The 24,615-nt window shown below is 39.6% G+C and overlaps 1 protein-coding gene across 5 annotated transcripts in view; it reads right to left on the bottom strand.

The window, feature by feature from the left end:
* FAM81A (family with sequence similarity 81 member A) overlaps positions 1-24,615 on the bottom strand; it is an 81,447-nt gene that overhangs the window by 10,058 nt on the left and 46,774 nt on the right. For all 5 annotated transcript variants that reach the window (XM_045783300.2, XM_045784829.2, XM_045784027.2 and 2 more), the window contains 4 exons: positions 16,152-16,281; positions 14,538-14,644; positions 8,070-8,205; positions 6,104-6,299 (listed from right to left, as the gene is read on the bottom strand). In XM_045783300.2, coding sequence (XP_045639256.1) covers positions 6,104-6,299; positions 8,070-8,205; positions 14,538-14,644; positions 16,152-16,281 — 569 coding nt within the window. The remainder of the gene's footprint in view (positions 1-6,103; positions 6,300-8,069; positions 8,206-14,537; positions 14,645-16,151; positions 16,282-24,615) is intronic.

The following is a 24,615-nucleotide window of genomic DNA, read 5'->3' as shown; positions in this document are numbered from 1 at the left end:
ATCTGATCATATTCTCTCTCTCTCTCTCTTTCTTCTTCTTCTTCTTCTTTTTTTTTTTTTTGTTAAAGTCTGTTTGAATTTTCATCTTTACAGTTACAGTCTATCCTTTCAATGTATTTAATCTTATTAGTGTATGTATATAAGTTCTTTTTTTACAAGTTTGGGATGTAATTTCTTCTAATAAACCGACCAAAATATACTCAGAATATAGTATAGGGCTCTGTTCTGTTCACCTGTCTGTTTATATTCTTTTTTTTTTTTGTCTTTTAATTTTCATTTTTTTGATAAATATTTTATTTATTTTGAGTGAGAGAGAGAACACAAGCAAGGGGACAGGGAGAGCAGGCTCCCCACTGAGCAAGGAGCCTGATGTGGGACTTGATCCCAGGACCCTGGGATCATGACCTGAGCCGAAGGCAGGTGCTTAACCGACTGAGCCACCCAGGCTTCCCTAATTTTCATTTTTACAGTTACATTCTATCCTGTCATTGCATTGAATTTTATTTTTGTACATATATTTTTTTTTCTTTACAATTTTAGGATCTAGCTGTCTAATAGAGAGATCAAAATATACACAGGATCCAGTGTATTACTCTGTTCTTTTACCTGTCTGATTATATTCTCTGTCTTTTTTTAAAAAAAAAATTTTTTTCTTTTTGGTTTCCAGTCACTTCTGATTTGTTTAGTGTATATTTCTCTGGGGTTGTTTTTGCCATTTTAGTAATTTGTCCTCTCATTCATCTGTTCTTCTCTGGACAGAATGACAAGATGGAAAACTCACCTCAAAAAAGAGAACAAGAGGCAGTACTGACTGCCAAGGACCTAATCAGTATGGACGTAGGTAACATGTCTGAACTAGAATTCAGAATAACAATTATAAACATACTGGCTGGGCTGGAAAAAAGCCCAGGAGACACTACAAAATCCCTTTCTGGGGAAAGAAAGAACTAAAATCTAATCAAGTTGAAATCAAAAAAGCTATTAATGAGATACAATAAAAAATGGAGGTTCTAACTGCCAGGATAAATGAGGCAGAAGAGAGAATTAGTGATCTAGAAGACAAAATGATGGAGAAAAAGGAGCTGAGAAAAAGAGAGATAAACAACTCCTGGATCACAAGCAGATAATATGAGAGATAATGATACCATAAGCGAAACAATACTTGAATAATTGGAATAACAGAAGAGGAGTTTAGTGTTGAGAACTTCCCTAATCTGGGGAAGGAAACAGGCATTCAAGTCCAGAAGGCATAGAGAACCCCCCTCAAAATCAATAAAAATAGGCCAATACCCCGACATACAATAGTAAAATTTGCAAATCTCAGAGACAAAGAGAAAATCCTGAAAGAAGCTTGGGAAAAGAGGTCCATAACCTGAAAGGGTAGACACATAAGGCTGGCAACAGACCCATCCACAGAGACCTGGCAGGCCATAAAGGACTGGCATGATACATTCAGGGTGCTAAATGAGAAAAATATGCAGCCAAGAATACTTTATCCAGCTAAGCTGTCATTCAAAATAGGAAAGATAAAAAGCTTCCAGGACAAAGAGAAACTAAAAGAATTTGTGATAATTAAACCAGCCCTGCAAGTAATATTAAAAGGGATCCTTAAAGCAAAGAGAGAGCACAAAAGTAACATAGAACAGAAAGGAGCAGAGACAATATACAGGTACAGTGACTTTACAGGTAATACAATGGCACTAAATTCATATCTTTCAATAGCTACTCTGAATGTAAATGGGCTAAATGCCCCAATCAAAAGACAGAGGGTATCATATTGGATAAAAAAGTAAGACCCATCCATATGCTGTCTTCAAGAGACTCATTTTAGACCCAAGACACCTCCAGATTGAAAGTGGGGGTGGAAAACCATTGATCAAGTTATTGGGCATCAAAAGAAAGCTGGGATGGCAATCCTTATATCAGACAAATTAGATTTTATTTTTTTTTAAGATCTTATTTATTTATTTGACACAGAGAGAGATAGCCAGCAAGAGAGGGAACACAAGCAGGGGGAGTGGGAGAGGAAGAAGCAGGCTCCCAGCTGAGGAGCCTGATGTGGGGCTCGATCCCAGGACTCTGGGATCATGCCCTGAGCCAAAGGCAGATGCTTAACAACTGAGCCACCCAGGCACCCCCAGACAAATTAGATTTTAAACCAAAGCCTGTTTGTAATAAGAGATGAGGAAGGACACTATGTCATAATTAAAGGGTCTATCCAACAAGAAGATCTAACAGTTGTAAATATTTATGCCCCTAACATGGGAGCAGCCAATTATATAAACCAATTAATACCAAATTAAAGAAACACATTGATAATAATACAATAATAGCAGGGGACTTTAACACCCCACTCACAGCAATGGACAGATCACTTAAGCAGAAGATCAAAAGGAAACAAGGGCTTTGAATGACACACTGGACCAGATGGACTTCACAGATATATTCAGAACATTCCACCCTAAAGCAACAGAATACACATTCTTCTCGAGTATACATGGAACATTATCCAGAATAGATCACATACTGGGTCACAAATCAGGTCCCAACCAGCACCAAAAGATTGGGATCATTCCCTGCATATTTTTGGACCACAATGCTTTGAAATTGGAACTCAATCACAAGAGGAAATTTGGAAAGAACTCAAATACATGGAAGCTAAAGAGCATCCTACTAAAGAATGAATGGGTCAACCACAAAACTAAAGAAGAATTTTTAAAAATCATGGAAACAAATGAAAATGAAAACACAACTGTTCAAAACCTTTGGGATGCAGCAAAGGTGGCCCTAAGAGGGAAGTATATAGCACTACAAGCCTTTCTTAAGGAACAAAAAAGGTCTCAAATACACAATCTAAACTTATACCTAAAGGAGCTGGAGAAAGAACAGTAAATAAAGCCTAAACCCAGGAGGAGAAAATAATAAGGATTAGAGCAGAAATCAATGAAATAGAAACCAAAAGAGAGTAGAACAGATCAATGAAACTAGGAGTTGGTTCCTTGATAGAATAAGGTCAATAAACCCCTGGCCAGACTTAACAAAAAGAAAAGAGAAAGGACCCAAATATATAAAATCATAACTGAAAGAGAAGAGATCATGACCAACACTGAAGAAATACAATTATAAGAACAGATTATGAGCAACTATATGCTAACAAATTAGACAATCTGGAAGAAATGGATGTAGCCCTAGAGAGATATAAACTACCAAAACTGAAACAGGAAGAAACAGAAAACCTGAACAGACCCATAACCAGCAAGGAAATGGAAGCAGTAATCAAAACTCTCCCAACAAATAAGAATCCAGGGCCAGATGGCTTCCCAGGGGAATTCTACTAAACATTTAAAGAAGAATTAATACCTATTCTTCTGAAGCTGTTTCAAAAAATAGAAATGGAAGGGAAACTTCCAAACTCTTTCTATAAGGCCAGCATTATTACCTTGGTCCCAAACCAGACAAAGACCCCACCAAAAAGGAGAATTACAGACCATTATCCCTGATGAACATGGTTGTAAAAATTCTCACCAAGATACTAGCCAATAGGATCCAACGGTGCATAAAAACATTATTCACCACAACCAAGTGGGATTTATTCCTGAGCTGCAAGGGTGGTTCAACATCCGCAAATCAATCAGTGTGGTACACTACATAAATAAAAGAAAGGACAAGAACCATATGATCCTCTCAAAAGATGCAGAAAAACATTTGACAAAGTACAGCATCCTTTCTTGATTAAAACTCTTCACAGTGTAGGGATAGAGGGGTACATACCTCAATATCATAAAAGCCATATCCAAAAAGCCCACAGTGATCATTCTCAATGGGGAAAAACTGAGAGCTTTCCCCCTAAGGTCAGGAACATGGCAGGGATGTCCACTCTCACCACTGTTGTTCAACATAGTACTAGAAATCCTAGCCTCAGCAATCAGACAACAGAAAGAAATAAAAGGCATCTGAATTGGCAAAGAAGAAGTAAAACTCACTCTTTGCAGATGACGTGATACTCTATGTGAAAAACTCAAAAGACTCCATCCCAAAATTGCTAGAATTCATACAGCAATTCAGCAAAGTGGCAGGATATAAAATCAGTGCACAGAAATCAGTTGCATTTCTATGCACTAACAATGAGACAGAAGAAAGAGAAATGAAGGAGTTGATTCCATTTACAATTGCACCAAAACCCCTAAGATACCTAGGAATAAAACTAATCAAAGACAAAGGATCTGTACTCAGAAAACTATAGAACACTCACGAAAGAAACTGAGGAAGACCACAAAGAAATGGGAAAACGTTCCATGCTCATGGATTGGAAGAACAAATATTGTTAAAATGTCTATGTTACCTAGAGCAAACTATACATTCACTGCAATCCCTATCAAAATATCATCAAATTTGTTCACAGAGCTGGAACAAATATTCCTAAAATTCATATGGAACCAGAAAAGATCCCAAATAGCCAAAGGAATGTTGGGGGAAAAAAAACAAAAAACTGGTGGCATCACAATTCCAGACTTCAAGCTCTACTATAAAGCTATAATCATCAAGACAGTATGGTACTGGCACAAAAAAAGACACACAGATCAGTAGAACAGAATAGAGAACCCAGAAATGGACCCTGAACTCTATGGTCAACTAATCTTCAACAAAGCAGGAAAGAATACCCAATGGAAAAAAGACAGTCTCTTCAACAAATGGTGTTGGGAAAGTTGGACAGCCACATGCAGAAGAATGAAACTGGACCGTTTTCTTACACCATACACAAAAATAGACTCAAAACGGATTAAACACCTAAACACGTGACAGGAATCCATAAAAATCTTAGAGGAGAACACAGGCAGCAACCTTTGTGACCTTGGCTGCAGCAACTTCTTGCTAGACACGTCTCCAAAGGCAAGGGAAACAAAAGCAAAATGAACTATTGGGACTTCATCAAGATAAAAAGCTTTTGCACAGCAAAGGAAAGTCGACAAAACCAAAAGACAACCAACAGAATGGGAGATGATATTTGCAAATGTCTTATCAGATAAAGAGCTAGTATCCAAAATCTATAAAGAACTCAACACCCAAAGAACAAATAATCCAATCAAGAAATGGGCAGAAGACATGAACAGACATTTCTCCAAAGAAGACATACAAATGGCCAACAGACACATGAAAAAATGCTCAACATCATTTGGCATCAGAGAAGTACAAATCAAAACCACAATGAGATACCACCTCATACCAGTCAGAATGTTTAAAATTAAGACGTCAGGAAACGACAGATGTTGGCAAGGATGTGGAGAAAGGGGAACCCTTACACTGTTGGTGGGATTGCAAGCTGGTACAGCCACTCTGGAAAACAGTATGGAGGTTTCTGAAAAAGTTGAAAACAGAGCTACCCTACAACCCAGCAATTGCACTGCTGGGTATTTACCCCAAAGATACAAATGTAGTGATCCGAAGGGGCACCTGCACCGCAATGTTTATAGCAGCGATGTCCACAATAGCCAAATTATGGAAAGAGCTCAGATGTCCATTGACAGATGAATGGATAAAGAAGATGTGGTGTGTACACACACACACACACACACACACACACACACACACACACTGGAATATTATGCAGCCATCAAAAAAAATGAAATCTTGCCATTTGCAACAATATGGATGGAACCAGAGGGTATTATGCTAAGTGAAATAAGTCAATCGGTGAAATACAATTATCATATGATCTCACTGATATGTGGATCTCACTGATATGATCTCACTGATCTCAAACAGATGAACATAGGGAAAGAGAGGAAAAAATAAGACGAAATCAGAAAGGGAGAAAAACCATAAAAGACTCTTAATCATAGGAAACAAACTGAGGATTTCTGGAGGGGAAGTGGGTAGGGGGATGGGGTAACTGGGTGATGGGCATTAAGGAGGCTTGTGATGTAATGAGCACTGGGTTATGTAAGACTGATGAATCACTGACCTCTATCTCTGAAAGTAATAATACATTATATGTTAATCAATTGAATTTAAATAAGAAACATTTTAAAAAAGGAATAAAGATTAACAATTAAAAAGAAAAGAAAAGAAAAAACCCATGAGAGCCTTCTGCTTTTTGGCCTACCAGCGTCAACTTCTGCTTTCATTTCCTTCATGTCCTCATTCATCTGTAACTCCAGCTTGTTGATGCGCCCATGCACTTTCTCCTCTTCTTGTTTTGTTCTCTGCACTTCCATGTTCCTCTTCTGACTCTCTTCTATTTTGTCAAGTCTGGCTGACATCTGGCTGAGCTTCTTCTCCATGTCCCTTTCGCTGGCTCCCTGAGATCCATGAGAAGAATTGCACCAGGTTATTCCAAAAGGAAAGTCTGTCCTGCACCCGTATCAGTCATAGTATCATTTAACAACAATCTGCAGGGAACAGAATTGCAAAGGTGGTTTGTTGGCTCGCTCAAACATCCATTCTCTCCTGTTTCCTTAACAGAGCCCTGAATTTCAGCTGGGTTGTAAGCTCAACCAGAATTAAGACTACATTTTCTGCTGTCTCCTGAGTTTAGTGTGGCATAAAAATGAAGTTCTGGGGGCGCCTGGGTGGCACAGCGGTTAAGCGTCTGCCTTCGGCTCAGGGCGTGATCCCGGCGTTCTGGGATCGAGCCCCACATCAGGCTCTTCTGCTATGAGCCTGCTTCTTCCTCTCCCACTCCCCCTGCTTGTGTTCCCTCTCTCGCTGGCTGTCTCTATCACTGTTGAATAAATAAATAAAATCTTTAAAAAAAAAAATGAAGTTCTGGCCAATGAGATGTAAGTAGAAGGGTGTACGGCAGTTTCCAGGAAAAGCTAAAAGGCAGCTGAGGCCTATCCTCACCCCTTCTGTCTTCCTTCTGTTCCTGGAATTCAGACATGATGGCTGGAGCACTAGTGGTCATACTGAACTATAAGGACAAGGGTCACTCTCTAGAACTGCAGAGAGCTGAGCCAGAAGAATTGTGGGTTGCTGAGGACTGATAAGCTACCACATCAGCCCTACATTCCCTACTCCCAAACAGCTTTTCTGTGAAGGAGAAATAAGATGCTATCTTATTAAAGCTACTATTATCGTGGGGTTTACTGTTAAGTTATTAACCAACCCACATGTAAAAATAGTCACCCAAAGACACAGAAGCCTACAAATGTAGTATGAATCTAAGTAAATCAATCAGTAGATCTGATAATATACAGGAGAACACTTACAGAAATATTTGAAATATTAAATATTTTCTTTTCTTTCCAACATGCCTGGTTTTTATGGGAATCTGTGTCTGCGGGTAAGCTTTGGAGGCCAAGACTATAAACACTGAGTGGTAAGTGGGCTATTGCATGACCTAGCTCTCTTGATGTTGGACAATGCAGTCTCAGCCCTGAGAGACAGCAGAGTCAGAGAGGCAGACTGCACCAGATGCTTCCGCTCCACCAAGTCCAACAGGAGGAAGGAGTGCAAGAAAAGAGAAGGGAGAGGAAGATGGTCAGGCTAAATCACCAAACCAAAAAAAATATTTGCTTGCCAAATACCAGTTTCAGAGCCTACTGGTTTTGAACATTCTACATGCAAGGCTTTCCTGACAGTTCTGCAATCCTTCGTTCTCTGGGAGAGCGGGGTAAAAAGAGAAGAAAAATGGAGACGAGAAGGGTAGATTTTGTTGACATGTTGCCCCGTGACTCGACATCCTGTGGTTATAGTGTGACGGAGGGGCCTAACGGGAGAAACCTAGTCAATGCTGTTTTCCAGATGATGAAATTCACCCACACTAGGATGAAGCCTGTAGTTAGTTTTATTTAGAAATGCAGGTGGACAATTTGGTTCATGAAGGTCTTGACTTAAATTCATCTTAGCTGAAGGTGCCAACATTTTCTACTTTGCCTTTGTTAACCAAAACCAATTCAAGTGCTCTCTTTATAATGAACACAGAGAAAGAAAGGATTCTAAGACAGGAAATAACTGAACGGCATAATGTGGTGCTAAATCAGTCAATGCTAAATTGCTAGGGATTACTCGCAAACATTGCAGGCCCCGCCCAATAACTTTACTATATTATGCTATACATCAATACCTACACTGTTCTCCTTAACAACCAAGGAAAGCTGATCAATTTTCTGTAAAAGTTCTTTCTCTATCCGCTCTTGCTCCTGTTGCAACCAATTCCGTGCAGATAAAATCTCATTACTGAGTTCCTCAATCGTACCTTTAAATCTAAAATAAGAAAATCAGCAAGTTAGATGTATAACAACTGTAAAATTACATCACACAATCTCAGTCTCTGGCTATCAGATTCTCATAAATATGTCAGCGTTAACCTTGGCTCCCTCAACATTACAAGCTTACCTTCCCTTAGAATTGCCCTTAGCACTAAATTGGGGATAGGGGTGGGGGGCAGGGAAGGAGGATACAACAGACAAGCACCTGATAATACTTCCTACTGGTGAAGAGCTGATGGGGTGGGTGTGAAGGCGTCACAGTGACAGACAGCCACGCCCAGTGCTCATCTTGTCCCTTCACAGGTTCCCCGGTGTTCTTGGTTCAGAAAACACCCTTCCAGCCTTTTCTCTTTCCCTAGGCTCTTCCTCCTTCTCCCTGTTATCTTCCAGGACTAGAGCCTGGCTGCCTTTCTCTCGAATATTCTCTAAATTGCTCTTGCCCCATACGATATTTCCGAATTCAAACCAAAAAGAAAATTGAAAGAAAAAAAAAACCCCACCCTCCATTCCTCTGGTCCTCACCCTTTCCAAATACCTTTAAAAAACTCCACACTTGCTACCTTCCCGTCATTACTTTTGTATTCATTTTATTATGAAATGGAATAAAAGTAGGAAGGAACACATGACTTAAATAATAACAGTAATAATAAAATGACCACCATTTTCCTCTTCTTTCCTATTAAGAAATCCTCAGATGTGAGCTGGGGCCACAGCTGCCTGACCACAGACTACATCCCCAGCCTCTCTTGCAGCTAGGTGTGGCCATATGACCAACTCAGGCAATGGGACACATGGAAGAGTGGCTGGTAACAATTTCCTGGGTCATGCTACCATAAAAAGCTTCTGGGCCTTACCTGGGCAGGAAGCCAAGCCCACAGCCCCACCCAGCTGTGGAGCTCAGCCTGCAGCCCTGCCGGACTAGGAAGACTGCCTCAGAGCACCACGACTTTAATGCATTCATTATGCTAACAATGTTTCGATGTAGTCTTTAAAGTTTCTCTCTATAAGATCACACCATCTATAAACAGGGATAATTTTACTTCTCTTTTTCTGATTTGGATGCCTTTAATTCCTTTTACTTGCCTAAGTGCCCTGGCTAGGACCTCTAGTACTGTGCTCAACAGAAGTGGGAAGAGTGAGCACCCCCGACTTATTCCTCATTTTAGAGGAGAAGCTTTCAGCTTTTCACTGCTGAGTAGATATTATCTGTGGGCTTGTCATATGTGACCTTTGTTATGTCAAAATACATTCTTCCTATACCCAATTTGTTGGAGTCTTTATCATGAAAAGGATATCAAATTTTGTCAAATGCTTTTCCCACATTATTGAGATAATCATATGATTTTTTATCCTTCATTCTGTTAATGTGCTGTATCACATTTATTGATTTGCATATATTGAACCATCCTTGCATTCCCAGGGATAAATCCCACTTGATCATGGTGTGTCATCCTTTTAATTTGCTGTTGAATTTGGTTTGCTATGCATTTTGTTGAGAATTTTTACATCTATGTTCAACAGGGATATTGGCCTATCTTTGGTATCAGGGTAATGCTGGATTTATAAAATGAGTTTGGAAGTGTTTCCTCCTCTTTAATTTTTTGAAAGAGTTTGAGAATGATTGACATTAACTCTGCTTTAAATTTTGGTAGTATTCATCCATGAAGCCCTCTGGTCCTGGGCTTTTCTTTGTTGGGAGGTTTTTGATTAGTGATTCAATCTCCTCACTTGTTATTGGTCTGTTCGGATTTTCTGTCTCTTCCTGATTCCATCTTGATAGGTTCTATGTTTCCAGGAATTTATCCATTTCTTCCGGTTATCCAATTTGTTGACATATGATTGTTCATGGTAATCTCTTATGATCCTTTGTATTTCTGTGGTATCAGTTATAATGTCTCTTCTTTCATTTATAATTTTATTTATTTGAGTCTTCTTTTTTTTCTTGGTTAGTCTGCCTAAAGTTTTGTCAATGTGGTGTATCTTTCAAAAAAAAACAAACCCCAAGAATTAGTTTAATTTTTCCCATTGTTTTCCTATTGTTTTCTATGCTCTACTTCATTTATTTTTGGCCTAATCTTTATTATTTCCTTCCTTCTGCTATTTTTGTACTTAGTTTGTTCTTTGTTTTCTAGTTCCTTGAGGTATAAATTTACATTGTTTATTCAAGATCTTTCCTTTTTCTTAATGTGGGCATTTATTACTGCAAACTTTCCTCATAAAACTGCTTTGGCTACATCCCATAAGTTTCAGTACATTGTGTTTCCATTTTCATCTATTTCAAGATTTTCTAAATTTCCCTTTTGATTTTCTTTGAGCCATCTGTTGATTAGGAGTGTGTTGTTTAATTTCCACATATTTGTGAATTTTCCAATTTTCCTCCTATTACTGATTTCTACTTTCATGCCGCTGTGGTCAGAAAAGGTACTTGATATGATTTTGATCTTCTTAAATTTATTAAGACTTGTTATGTGAGTGGCTCCTGGGTGGATCAGTCAGGTTAAGCATCTGCTTTTGGCTCAGGTCATGATCCCAGGGTCTTGGGATAGAGCCCCGAGTTGGGCTCCCTGCCCCACAGAGAGCCTATTTCTCCCTCTCCTTCCGCCTACCACTCCACCTGCTTGTGCTCTCTGTCAAATAAATAAATAAAACCTTAAAAAAAAAAAAAGACTTGTTTTGTGACCTAACGTATGATCTATCCTAGAGAATATTCTATGTACACTTAAGGGGAATTTGTATTCTGCTACTGTTGGATGCAAAATTCTATATATGTCTATTAGGTTTCTAGTTGGACAGGGCTTCCGATTATGCTCTGAGGTCATGGGGTTGAGGGAAACACTGGCTGGGCTCCCCAGTCAGATGGGAGCAGTTCTCTAGCTGGGCTCTGCATTCAAGCAGGGCTGTTGGCTGGGCTCCCTGGCCAGATGGGGCTGCTGGGCTAGGCTACATGATCAAACAGAGCCACTAACTGCACTGGACAATTACCTCTGGTTGGCTGAGGTCTCAGACTGTGTTCCCTGGCTGGGCAGTCCTGCTGTTTGGGATCCATGATTAAGCGCTGCAGGCTGAGCTCCACAATTGCACCTGATCCAGTGGGATCCCAAGCTATGCTACCGGCTAGACTCCAAGTTCAGTTGGCTTCATGATCAGACAGGGCCTCAGGCTATGCTCCACAACTGGGCAGGCTACTGGCTGTGCTACACTATTGAGGGAGGTTACTAGCCAGGCTCCCTGGTCAGGTGGGGCCAGCAGCTGTACCTACCAGTTGGGTGGGGCTGGCGGATGTGTTCTGTGATCAGGCAGAATCACTGTCTGGGCTTCATGGTTAGGTAGGGCCCCAGTTTATGTTCTGTTTTGGGGAGGGGTTATTGGCTGGGCTCCCTGCTTGAGCAAGGCTGCAGGCAGTGCTCAACAAGTAAGTAGGAGTAGTCTGGGCTCCACTTGCTAGGCGGGGCTGTAGACTGGGCTCTGCAGCTGGGAAGTATTGTAGGGTGGGCTCCAAGGCCGCCTGGGGTCACTATTCAGGCTCCCTAATCAGGAGGGGCCAGAGGTTACAGCTTTTATTTTCGATTATTATATTTTCTAGAAGTTCTTTTGGTTGTTTTCAATTCTGGCTGATCATTTTTGATAATCTCTCATTCCTTAGTCATACTTTCAAAATACGTGTGTGTGTGTGTGTGTGTGTGTGTGTGTGTACTCACACTACATCACATACAAATGTCTGTACATACACATACACTTATTTTATCCAATAATTCCCATATATGCAGTATTTAGATGTCTTAATTCGCTTTTTCCTGTTTCTTCTATCACTTACATGGCTTTTTTCCTTGTTTTGTTTTACAATTTCCGATTATGCACTTGTGTTCCTTAGAACTTCATCTGTTTGTGGGGAGCCTTGAAGACTGAGTATCTGCATTTGCTTACGCCATGAATCTCAGGCCACCACCAAGGATTATTCTGAGATTAAATTATCCACTGTGGTTTTCTTCCAGCTGCTTGGGTAATGTGAATTCTAGCTCTAAATCAATATAAAGGCTGTATTGTGGGGGCAGCTGGCGGGCTCAGTCAGTAGAACATATGACTCTTGATCTCAGGGTTGTGAATTCAAGCCCTGTTGGGTGTAGAGCTTATTGTAAAAATAAACAAATAAAATAAATAAATAAAGGCTGTATTGTGGTCCTGAATTTTCAAGGAATGTCTTTTATCCCTCTACCCAGAGCCAAGATTTAGGCAGGTGAGTTTCCTTAGGCTCTCTTTGTAGAATGGGCTTTTTCCCTAGTTCACCCAACCAGGGGTTCACCTTTTGGGTCCCCAGTCTGACCTTTGGCCCCATGCTTCATCCCCTCTCCCCTGTGAACAGCCTTTGTGTCTAAATTTCTAGACTTTAAATTGTAGGAAGGAAAATAAAGATATTCATGTCGCTGACTAGTAATACCTCCTAAGGAAGTAATTTAGAGAGGAAAAAATAACAAAATGTTTATTTTTTTCCTCTGTAATGGGAGGAAGAGGATTGAAGAGATTTTTCTGTACTTGGCAAGCTTGTAGGATCTATGAGAAGTGGTGACATAACTCAACGATTATATAAATACAGACAATTAGAGGAAAAGAAACATGTTTTCCATAAGAGAATTCCTGTTAACTCAGCAACAATCCTGCAACAGCATTAAATATGGTACGATGAGATGTAAAAACCAGGAGAATGATTAATTTAAAATTTCCACAAGTCTCTAACACAGTTCCACACTGAAATCATCTTTTAAAAATATATAAAGTCAAATATATACATATATATGTATACACACACACACACACACACACACACATATACACCACATACACATATATAGTGACTACTGGCTCTGCTTTGGCAGGAAAATGCCAAGCTCATGAAGATTCGTGATAGGAAAAGATGGATGTCTTTGTCACTGAGCACAGGGCAGATGATGAGTTTCATCGTGGACAAGTACAGTTTAAAGCGTCAATATAACAACATGGGAAAGTATAACCCATTATAGGGTACCCACTGGATAGCTCACAGTGACCCCAGTGCACAGCCCTCCCACCTACACTACTGCAATAATGCCCCCAACTGATGTTGTCATCTTTGCTTCAGCCCAATTCATTTTCCAATTGCCACCAAGGCCATTTAAAAATAGTATACAAATTTTATTCTCTCACCCCACCTGCCTCAAACCCTCCAGCGGCTCCTTATTTCAGGAAAGCAAGAGACAAAAGCCCTGCATGTGGTCTACGAGGCCCTGCCACAGCCCTGCCTCCTCCCCAGCCCTCGCTTCCCTCCCTCTCTGTTCCAGCCACTGTGGGCCAGCTTGCAGCTTCTTGGATGCCGCACCCCTCCGTCCCAAATGTTTTTACCTCCCTCTTTACCTAGTGAATTCCATTCATTCTTACTTCAAGCATTGCCTCCTGAGGAAGGAGGCCCCACAACCAGGCCTCTGTTACTCACTCTCCTGTGGCTGTGGTGACTAATTACCACAAACTTGGTGACTTATTCTTTCACAGTTCTGGAGGTCAGAGGTCTAAAGTCAGTTTCACTGGACGAAAGTCGAGGTGTGAGCAGGGGTGGTTCCTTCCGGAAGCTCTCAGGGGAGAATCACTGCCTTGCTGTTTTCAGCTGCTGGTGGCCACCTGTGTTTCGTGGCTTGTGGCCCCTTCCTCCTCTCCAAAGTGCATCACTCCTATCTCTTCCCTCATCATCACGTGCTCTTCTCTCATGACTCTGCCCCTCCTGCCTCCCTCTTACAGACACTCTGGGGATTACATGGGGTCTCCCTGATAACCCAGGGTAATCTACCCATGCTAAAATCCTTAATCACATCTGCAAAGTTCCTTTTTGCCAGATAAGGTAACATATTCACAGGGACTAGGACGTGGTGATATTTGGGGGACTATTATTCAGCCTACCACAACCATGTTCCTTTCCTTCAAAGCAATGGTCACCATTAGTAATAATACAGCTTATACTCACTCGAGTCATGTTTTGATGAATGCTCATCCTCTCCCTAGACTACAAGCTCCACAAGGATAGGAACAGAGTCTATTTTTCTTAATTTCCGGATGCTCAGCACCTAGGCCAGCGCTCAACATCTATTTACGGCATGACCAGACAGATTATAAACCAACTACTACAACCAATAAGGAATGTGAAGTGGCAATATGCTACAAGGAAATTTTTCCTCTTAACTTCCATTACTGTTTTCTCTTTGTTTTGTGCAATAAATAAAAATGAAGAGGCAAAAAACTGGACTATGGATTAGGCTTCTCAAGAACTTCAACCCTCCAAAAAAGGTCTGCAAGGTGACTACTTACTTCGTATCCAAAAGTTGAAGCTGGTGGTTACTGTCCCTGTGAGACATCTTCAGTTTGGTGCTTTGCTCTGATATCGACAAGTCCACTCTGTTCAAAAGCTGAGAAATCTGGGAAAGAAGCTTGGCTTGTAATATCAGATCTAATCTTTTCAGAGGTAGCCTCAGATAACATTTAGTAAGCCATATTCTAGTCCATAACATTAATGTTCAATAAAATGTAATCAATTCATTTCAGAGCTCACCTTGTCTTTCCACTTCCAAATCCTATCAGACACACTCATCAAAAGTCAGGACCAGGAGCACTGCCAAAATATTCATTAGGCTCTGAGTCCTTAACTTTATAGTTCTCTGATCAGCAAGCCTACTTCCTCCCCAGAACCACTATGTCCACCTGCTGGCACAAAACACAGGGTTTCGTTTTGTTTACCTTGGAATTTTTACCACAAATGTGGCTGCCAGTCATAGAGAACAGACCTCTTATCACTTATAAATGCCACGAAGGTCCCAGATTTACCTCCATATCAAGTCAAATCCCCAGAAAAACAGATTTTGTAAATTATATCCCTCCAACTCCTTTTTTTCACTACCTACCCCTTTCTCTTGTCTTTCTACTAAAGTTTAATATAAAACTAGTCCTAAATGAAATGCATTTAGTTGCTGCAGAAGTTATGATGGTCAATGTTCCTTACTTAGAAATTCACGGAACAAGTATTTATTAGACACAAAACAAAGGAAAAGTATGTCTCTTTTTATGGATTTCTATACATATTTTACTTGGCTGGGCTACTGGGTAGCATAATATTTCCTAAGCATTTATTTCCTGATGTGATAATTCTGTCTTCACTCATTCTTTGAAAAAAATTATTGGACTTGTTGTTTTGCTGTGGGGTTTTTATTTTCATGGCTTTATAATATCTGTGTTTTTCACGTAAATAGGTTTAGATCTTTATTGAATATATTTTGGACACAAGTACTTTGAAACCAATAAATTGACCAGATCCGTTTTACTGGAATGGTCTCTCTTTACCTGAAGAATAGCAGGCAGGGCAGATACTGTAGGGCAAATCCTAGAAGACAGATCCCTTTATGGCAAAGGGAAATGTTTAAGTGGCCAAAAAACAAACAGTGAAATGCCAAGGGTTTCGCTTTATGAAATGGATCTGTGGATTTCAAGGTGAAATACTCTAATATTCATCAGCCAGCCTACCTCCTAGCTTTGTATGAATCCTTTCCCACAAAGGACTGTGATGAGGTATCACACACCACGAGGCCCGAACCACTATTTCCTGAACCAAAACCAAAAGTGGCGTGTAAAAGAAAGCCTGATCACTTACCTATGCAAGAAGTAGGTTTGGAGCTATAATTTAGAATTTCTGGAATATACTCATTGTTTCAGGAATAGGGGGAAAGAATCTTGAAAAGTAGGACTGTACCAAAAACTCTCAGTGCTTTGCTTGCCATACCCATGAAGCGCCAGTGCAGTGAGACAGAGGGAGGAGGAAGTAAGGAAAAGATATGCACATTCTGGGTGCCCGGGCTGGTTTCTCAACACCACGTGATTCTTAACTAAGAACAAATTACCTACTTTTAAAAGGCTACCTGAAATCGGCCATACCTGTCCCTCTGCATCTTTGATTTTTGTTTCCAAGATAAGTTTGGCAGCTTGCTGTTCTTTGTTCAAGTGCTGGAGCCCCTCGTAAGTTGTTTTGTGCTCTGCAGAGAGTCTGGCTATGCTGGCGTCACATCTGTCCAGGCAAACAACAAAGCTAACTCTTATTAAAGTTTCAAAACAAGCACTGAAGCTTCTTGACATACTGGAAAAGGCATGACCCCACTCCAAGAAACTGTACTCTGACTCATTCTTTTACTCAGAAGTTCACAGGAATATAGAGAGCTGCCCTCATTATGGTTTGTAAGTTAAGCCACAGGGATTTTGCTTAATAAGAGTAGGGAATGAAACCATCAAAGTAGCAAAGGCTTTACAATGCTCATGAGTATGAAACTGCACGTGCCGTGACAGCCCAGCGACGAAAGGCTAATACAGTGTGCAGGATGTGACCTGTCACTGTTTGGTACCACCTCCGTCCTTTCAAGTTCTTTGGGTCTTGTTTGGATCCTGGAGGGAACCACATCTGCAAGTACTGCTCCTAGCCTTTTACCACATCTCCTGTGAGGCTGTCTGCTTTGAGTGGGGTCCAGAGCAGCAGAAGGCTGTGCAGCTGGTCCCAGCTGCAGTGAAGCTGCTCTGCTCCTTGGGCCTGACAACCTGGCAGCTCCGATGGCTCTCATAGTATCTGTGGCAGGGAAGCTGTGTGGGAGACCGCTGTCAAACCCTAATAGGAGAGTCACAGAATAGCCCCCTGGGAATACGGAGCAAAGTTCCAACCCAGTCATCCTGCTCTGAGGAGTAGCCGTTGGCTTGCTCCTGGGCTCTGGTAGAAACTACATGCCAAAGCATGGGACACTAAGTAACCATACGACCTGGTCAGTCCGTCATGAGCACCAAGCTATAAAGGGGGCATATGAGCAGCACGCCATCTTCAAGGCGGAGGGATACGGAGACATCAGGCTTAAATAGGTCCCAAAGGCATAAGTAAATTGCATGAGCCCAGACGTTATGGCATATACTCTTGCTACTGCCAACCTTCCTTCAACTCACACATCTGGCCTCTTGAGGAGTTCCTGAGGACCAGGTGGACCAAAGGAGGAAGAGTCAGGCCTGGTTGACAGAAGGTGCCAATACGTTGACACCTTCTAGAAGAAGACTGCTGACACTTCAAAGCCCACTCAGGAGTGGCCCTCAAGGGTATCAAGGAAGGGAAATCCTCACAGTTGGCAGAAGTTCAAACAATGTATCTACAGATTCATTTTGCCTAGAATAAAACATGGCCAGATGTTCATGGGCATGGCTAATGGTGAGGGCCATAGAAGAAAGACATTGGAGGACTGGTGACAAGGGGAAAGGGTTATATAAATGGATTGCTCAGAACTGATAGAACATTTTTGCTTCTTGTGAATGCTCTCTCTATCAAAGGGGCAGAAGCCCACACACCATACTTCCCAAACAACCTTGCCAGCCAGGTTCTAAATTAGATCCCGCCAGTGAGAGGCACTTACGCTCCCCTGGCAGGGCATGCAGACCCATGGTAAACTGCCCATGTGAGGTTTATGGCCACCCCCAGGCACAATCCTGCAAATCACTTCCTTCCATGTTACGCACAGCTAATAGTACCAATGGTTCCTTTCTGTGATTCTTGCACATCCCACCTTCCTGGGAGCCAACAGCAGTTTCCTGCACGTTGCTTGCCCAAATCTGCCAATGGTTTTGCAAACTCTAATTTCCTGGATTAAACCCCTTTCTGCTAAAATACTTAGAGTGGTTTCTGTTTTCTTGACCGAACCTTGATGCATACATAGTCATTAAAATTTTACAAGGAAGCAAACAGAATATTAACCAACTACCTCTGGATCATGTGTGATTTCTTTTTTAAATTTTCATTCTTTTCTAAATTGTATAACTTTACTATGATAAGTATATATGATTTTATGATCAGAAAAACAATTATACAGGGGCTCCTGGGTGGCTCAGTCGGTTAAGTGTCTGCCTTTGGCTCAGGTCATGATCCCAGCGTCCTGGGATCCAGCCCCACATAGGGCTCCTTGCTCAGCGGGGAGTCTGCTTCTCCCTCTGCCTGCCACTACCCCTGCTTGTGCTCTCTCTCTCTCAAATGAATAAATAAAATCCAAAAAAAGAAAAAAGAAAAAGAAAATTATACAATGAAAATATTTCAATCAACACCCATGTACAAAGAATGCGTTACAATTTCATGGAATATGCACTAGCCTACCATCTTTCCCTGGGCTCCCCATGAAGCAGAAATGAGGCTGGAGCACAAGGAACCCAGAGCTAGAGAAATGTGGGTAGAGTCACTGTCACGAAAGTGAGGTCAGGTTCAAGACAATATAAAGCAGAAGTAGAGAGGCTAGAGTTGGAACCCCAATTCATAATTCACTCATCCAGTCAATAAGTATTTGTAGAATGAGCACTCTGTGTCACATGCTACTTATATCAAATGAGGACATAATGTGAAATTTTCTCTTTGGTTACACATACCATGCAATGTAGAAATTTAAAAAAAGATTCCCATGCCACTACCATGATAATGTCGTTCAGCTTACATGTATATTTTTTCTGTTATTGATGGAGATCTTATCTGACATTCTGTTCTTGTTCATTATCCCCTGACTCAGACAAATAAGCTCAGAAGATTGGGAACTTGCTGACAAGTCATTATAAACACACAGATTGAAGAACAAACCTGTGACCGCTCACAGTCAGTGAATCAGCAGTCTTCAATCTTCCTAAACGCACTGGGAATGTATTCTTTAAGTTGTGCATCTGCACTGGGGCCTCAACAAGGTTTGTAAACTGTTCCCTAAATGACTTAGATACTGAAAAGGATCTCACTCACTAAATCATACAAAGTATTTGCAACCAACTATCAAAAACAGGGTATTAATTGATAAGGGTTAAAGTATATATATCCCTCTAGAAGTTTGAAAAAATTAAATATTGATCTATAGTTTATAAGCCATGAATAAAGATTAGAGGGCATGTCAGTGCTTAGTTAGACTTTCTAATAAGCTACAAGATTTAACCAATTTATTAATCATTTTGTACTGAAATGTTGCAAAGTAAACTACTACTGTTTTGTCGGTTAAACGTGGTGGACTGAACACATGCCCTCATTTTGGCTCCCTCCTGAAAACGTATTGAGATGACTACAGTGAATAAGAAAGGTATAAATCCAAAAGGACAAAAAAGAATGGGAGGAAAAAAAAAGTATGGGAGAAAGTAGGAAACAGACAGATGGTGCAGAAGATGGAGCAAAGCTTATGTTTTCCTACAGCTGGTGCTGTAAGCTTGAAAGGCTCCTATATCTGAAAACCAACAGAAGTAAGAAGTTTTAGTTTCCACAGGGCAAGAGGGGCAGGAACTGCCTCCACTTGTGACAGAACACAGGAACCAGGGTAACCAAAACCAGAGACTTGAGTGGGGCTCCACCAGCTATGGACAGCTCAAAAAAACAAACAAAATACCTGGATCAAATGAGTTTAAAAGAAATATGTTTAAGATACCAAAAAAAAAAAAATCAAAGATTAATATCTATCAAGAAAACTCTAAATTATTAAATAAAAATAGGCAGAGAGGAAAGAAGAACAAGTGAATAAGAGAAAAATGAGAAATCCTAGAAGTAAACCACAGTGTCTTCACAGACCTGAATAACTCTAGACTGGACATGACTGAAGATAGAGTCAGTGAGTTAGAAGGCAGTCGCAAGGAGCTCACTCAGAACACAGCCAAGACAGAGATTCAAAACATGGAAAAACGCTAAGAGGCAAGGAGGACAAATAAAGAGATGTTAACATCAGTGAAAGAGGAGTTGAGAAGTCCCCAAAGATGGAAATGGAAAGAATGGCCTATCTGAGGCACGAGTGCTGACAGTTTTCTAAAACTGAAGAAAAACACGAGTTTTCAAGTGTTCGGTGAATACAAAGTGGCGTAAGTAAAAGTTAAATAGGGCATAGTGAAATTCTGATAACCCATGATACAGATAAAATCTTAAAAGCTACCAGAGACTAAAGACAGGTAATCTACCAAAGGCTGACAGCACACAGTAGGTATCAGAAGACAGCAGATGGAGGGACATCTTCTTAGGATTGAGGGTAAATAACATATCATCCAAGAATAAATGCAAAACAAACACAGCGATAGTTTAAGATATGCAAAGATTAAGAAATGTATCGCCCACAAACCCCATACTGAAAGAGTCACTAAATCATGGACTTCAGTAAAAAGAAGAGAGTACCCTGGAACACCTAGTTGGCTCGGTTGATGAAGCGTGCGACTCTTGATCTTCGGGTTGTAAATTTGAGCCCCATATTGGGTATAGAGATTACTTAAAAATAAAATCTTAAAAAAAAAAAAAAGAGCACCAAGAGAAAGGAATGGGGTGCAAGAAACAATCATGAACAAACTGAGAAGATTATTGGTAAATTTAATTTATTGTAGCCTCTGAAGAAAGTTAGCTACCAGCTCAATTATTCCAACCTCAAAAGTCTTTTCTCGGTATTGACTCGCATTGACCTGAAGCTGAACGACTTGTTTAACTCATTTTGTTAAAACGCTATAATCCTTTTTGGAAGTAAAAGAAAAAAAATTAACTGGACAAATTATTTTTGTAAGTATTGACTTAAATACTTAAAATATTTCTAAAAAATATTTTAAACAATCTGACAAAACTGCATATATGCTTTTAAATTTTTTCAATATCCGTAGTACAATATACACAATTAAGCAATAATATGCCATTGTTCCTTCTGTATTGGAAATCTTTTTGGAATGTAAATGCCCCGTGTTGGAGAAAGTTTGTAGAATCAAGGTATATCACATACTACTAGTGGAAAAATAAGTTTTACAAGCTTTCTATAGGGCAACATGGCAGGATATACCCCAAATCTTCAAACATAAATACATTTCTCTGTGCCTTTCAATCTAGTGTTCAGTGAATACAAAGTGGGGTAAGTAAAAGTATTTTGGGTATTAACCCCAAAGAAACAAAGCTGTGAGGGGGGAAAAAAAGGCAAACTAAATACAATTCTGGATCTGTATAAATACCTGCTGTTTAACTTGCTACTATTTTAGAATATAGACCAAAATCCTTTAAAATGATCCAACAGGGTTGCTCCCTACCCTCTAACTTCCAGCATCATCTCACACATCTCTGTCCCTTTTCCCCTCTTCATCTGGCCACCCTGATTATATTCCAGGGCTTTGAACTTACCTCACTCCTTCCCACTTCAAGGCCTTGACCCATGCTGTTCTCTGTCTGGAATGTTCTTCCCTGACCTCTTCACTTGGTTAGTTAGTATTCATCCCTCAGAGCTAAGCACACAAGTCATTTCCTTAAGGAAGCCTTCCCAGAGCCCCTGGAGGTCAGGCACACCAATTATACACTCGGAGAATGCCCCGCGTATCTCTTTTACTGAACTTCTTGTAATTAAAACTTTTTATGATTGTTATTATTTTGGATTTCCTACTCCTTGTTTCATAATAGACTCTCATTATTGGTCCATGCATGACTCACTTTATTCAGTTAATTATTTTTAATAACTGCTCCCATGAAAGTAAGAATTTTAAATCTTGTGTCATCATTCCCTTGTTTTCCTATTAAGATAATTAATGACAAGCCAAGAAACAGACTTTTAACCATAGACAACAAACTGATGGTTCCCAGAAGGGAGGTGGGGTGGTGGTGGGTAAAATAGGTGATGGGGATGAAGGAAGGCACTTGCTGTGATGAGCACTGGGTGATGTTTGGAAGTGCTGCATCTCTGTATTGTACACCTGAAACTAATATAACACTGTATGTTAACTATCCTGGAATTAAAATTAAATTGAATTTTTAAACAAGACAATTAACTGCAGACATACCCATATGTAAGTACATATATATGTAAATATGGATGTGTGTACATACATATTTATATAAAATAGCATGTGTTATTTCTTGAAAGTATGTGTATGTATGTTTTAGTTGAATTTAACTTTTACAAAAGGCATTATGTCATATGCAATATTTTGGTACTTATTCTTCCCACTTATTATAGTGCTAAGATCCATCTATATCGCTGTATGCCACGGTCGTTCATTTTGACAACAGAATAACATTCTATTGTTTGTTACAATTTACTTGCCCATACTCCCATTGGTGGACACTTTGGGTTATTTCAGTGTTTTCCTATTGTGAATGATGCTGTTGTGAACAGGACCCCTCGGGGTACAAGAATTTCTCTTGGGCAGAAACTGATGGATCATGGATATGGGAACGTTCAATATCAGACCCCACTAATTCATACTTCCACTAGCAATGCACAAGAGCTCTTAAAAGCTACATCTTCTCTAAATGCTTGGCATTTTCAGGAGTTTCAGATGCCAGTCAACTGGGTGAAAAAAAACATGTTTTGTTGTGTTTTTGAATTTTCTTTTCCACATCAACCACCAATGTTAAATCTCTTCACATGTTTATTGACCATATATGTTTCTGCTTTGGTAAATGTCATTCACTTCTCTTACCCATTGTTACATTGGGTTGTTTGTGTTATTCTTATTAATTTGTATGAAGTCTTTATATGTTCTTAACACTAACCCTTTACCAGCCAATACCTTCCACAATTTGTAACATCTCCTATTCGTCTTTAAAGGGTCTTTGGATGAGCAATGTTTTAAATTTTAATATAATCAAATCCATCAATGCTTTTTAAGTTAAGAAGAAATCCTCCCATACCTAAAGGTCTACAAGATATTCATCTTTATTTTTCTATTGAAAGTTTTTAAGTCTTATTTTTAGCATTTAAGCCCTTTACCTATCCAGAACTGATTTTGTACCTGGTATGAGGTAGGAAAAAAATTACTCTTTTTTGACATGGATAATATATTTTTCAGCTACATTCATTGAGCAACCGCTCTTTTCTCCACTAATCTGCTATGCCATCTATGACACATATCAAAGTCCCACACGTCTGTGGTTCAATCTATGCATTCCCTATCCCATTCTATCATTCACTTTCTCTATCCCTAAGCCACGAGCACATAGTTTCATTACAAATCTTGCTATCAGGTAGGGCAATTCTCTCCTCCTTGGTCATCTTCAGAAGTTCCTGGATATTTTTGACCCTTAACTCTTACATATAAACATTAGGATCATCCTCTCAAGTTCAATGTAACACTCTGTTGGGATACTAACTGGGATGTCATTGATTCTGAAAATGAATTTGAAAGAACTGATATCTTTAAAAATATTAAGATTTCCTACCCTTTAATATAGTATCTATCTCCATTTACTTATGTTTTCTTATTATTTCTTGATCAAATTTTTAAAAATTTTCCCCATAGAGGTCTTGAACAATTTTTGTTAGATTTCTACTTGGTTATTATATATTCCCTCATTTTATTTTAAGTATGTTTTCTAGTTATTTGCTATTGTTTTATAGTAAGGAAACTGACTTTTGTATATTAATAAATCTACCCACCTTGCTAAGTACACATTAACAGATCAAAAGAGAAGGATATCTGACTTGAACGGATGCAGAGAAAACTTGAGAAAACCCAATACAAATTCAAATTCTTAGTGAATTAGGAATATAAGATAACTTACTTAATCTGATAAATCTACATTTAAAAAAACAACAACAACAAAACTAGAGCAGAGGTGCCTGGGTGGCTCAGTCAGCGAGTGAGGAACTCTTGGTTTCAGCTCAGGTCATGATCTCAGGGTCCTGGGATCGAGCTCCATGTCAGGGTCTATATTCAGCATGGAGTCTGCTTGGGATTCTCCCTCTCCCTCTGCCTCTCCCCCCTGCTCGTGCATCTCTCTCTCTCTTTAAATTAAGTAAACCTTTAAAAAAAAAAAAAACTAGAGCAATTATCATTCAAATGGAAAACCACTGGAAGAATTCCATTAAAGTAAAAACCAAGAGAAAGAAGCCCCCAGTCACAACATCTACTTAACACTGTATTGGAAGGTTTAGCCATTGCAAAATGCCAAGAAAAAGAGATTAAGGACACAAGGATCAGAAAAGAAGAAATAAAATTGTCATTATTTAGAAATTATATGATTTCTATAGAAAACTCCAAACATCTACAAATAAATTATTCAAATCATAAGTGAAATTAAATAATTGTTTTACACTAAGTTTGATGTCTGTCTCCCCTACTAGGTAGAATATAAACTGCAAGCAAGAGGGATGATACCTGCCCTTTCACCACAAAAACCCTAGTGCCCAATACATTGCTTTGCATGTAGTAGGGGCTCAATAAATATTTGTGAATGGATGAACATAAAGAATATTTATTATGTAGCACACACTGTGCAAGATCCTTGATACATATTACTTCATTTTGTCTTCACAAATCATCCCCATTTCACAAATGATGGTTAAAAAACAAAACCAAATACAGACCCTTCTTTTTTGAGTTCATAATATTTTAGCAAAATATTATTTAAATCCTATTTGGA

The sequence above is a fragment of the Ursus americanus genome, chromosome 36, assembly GCF_024610735.1.
Source record: "Ursus americanus isolate L20-20 chromosome 36, mUrsAme1.1.p, whole genome shotgun sequence".
Classification (NCBI taxonomy): domain Eukaryota; kingdom Metazoa; phylum Chordata; class Mammalia; order Carnivora; family Ursidae; genus Ursus; species Ursus americanus.
The sequence above is the reverse complement of the archived record's forward strand: the minus strand, read 5'-3'. Positions and strand labels throughout refer to the sequence as shown.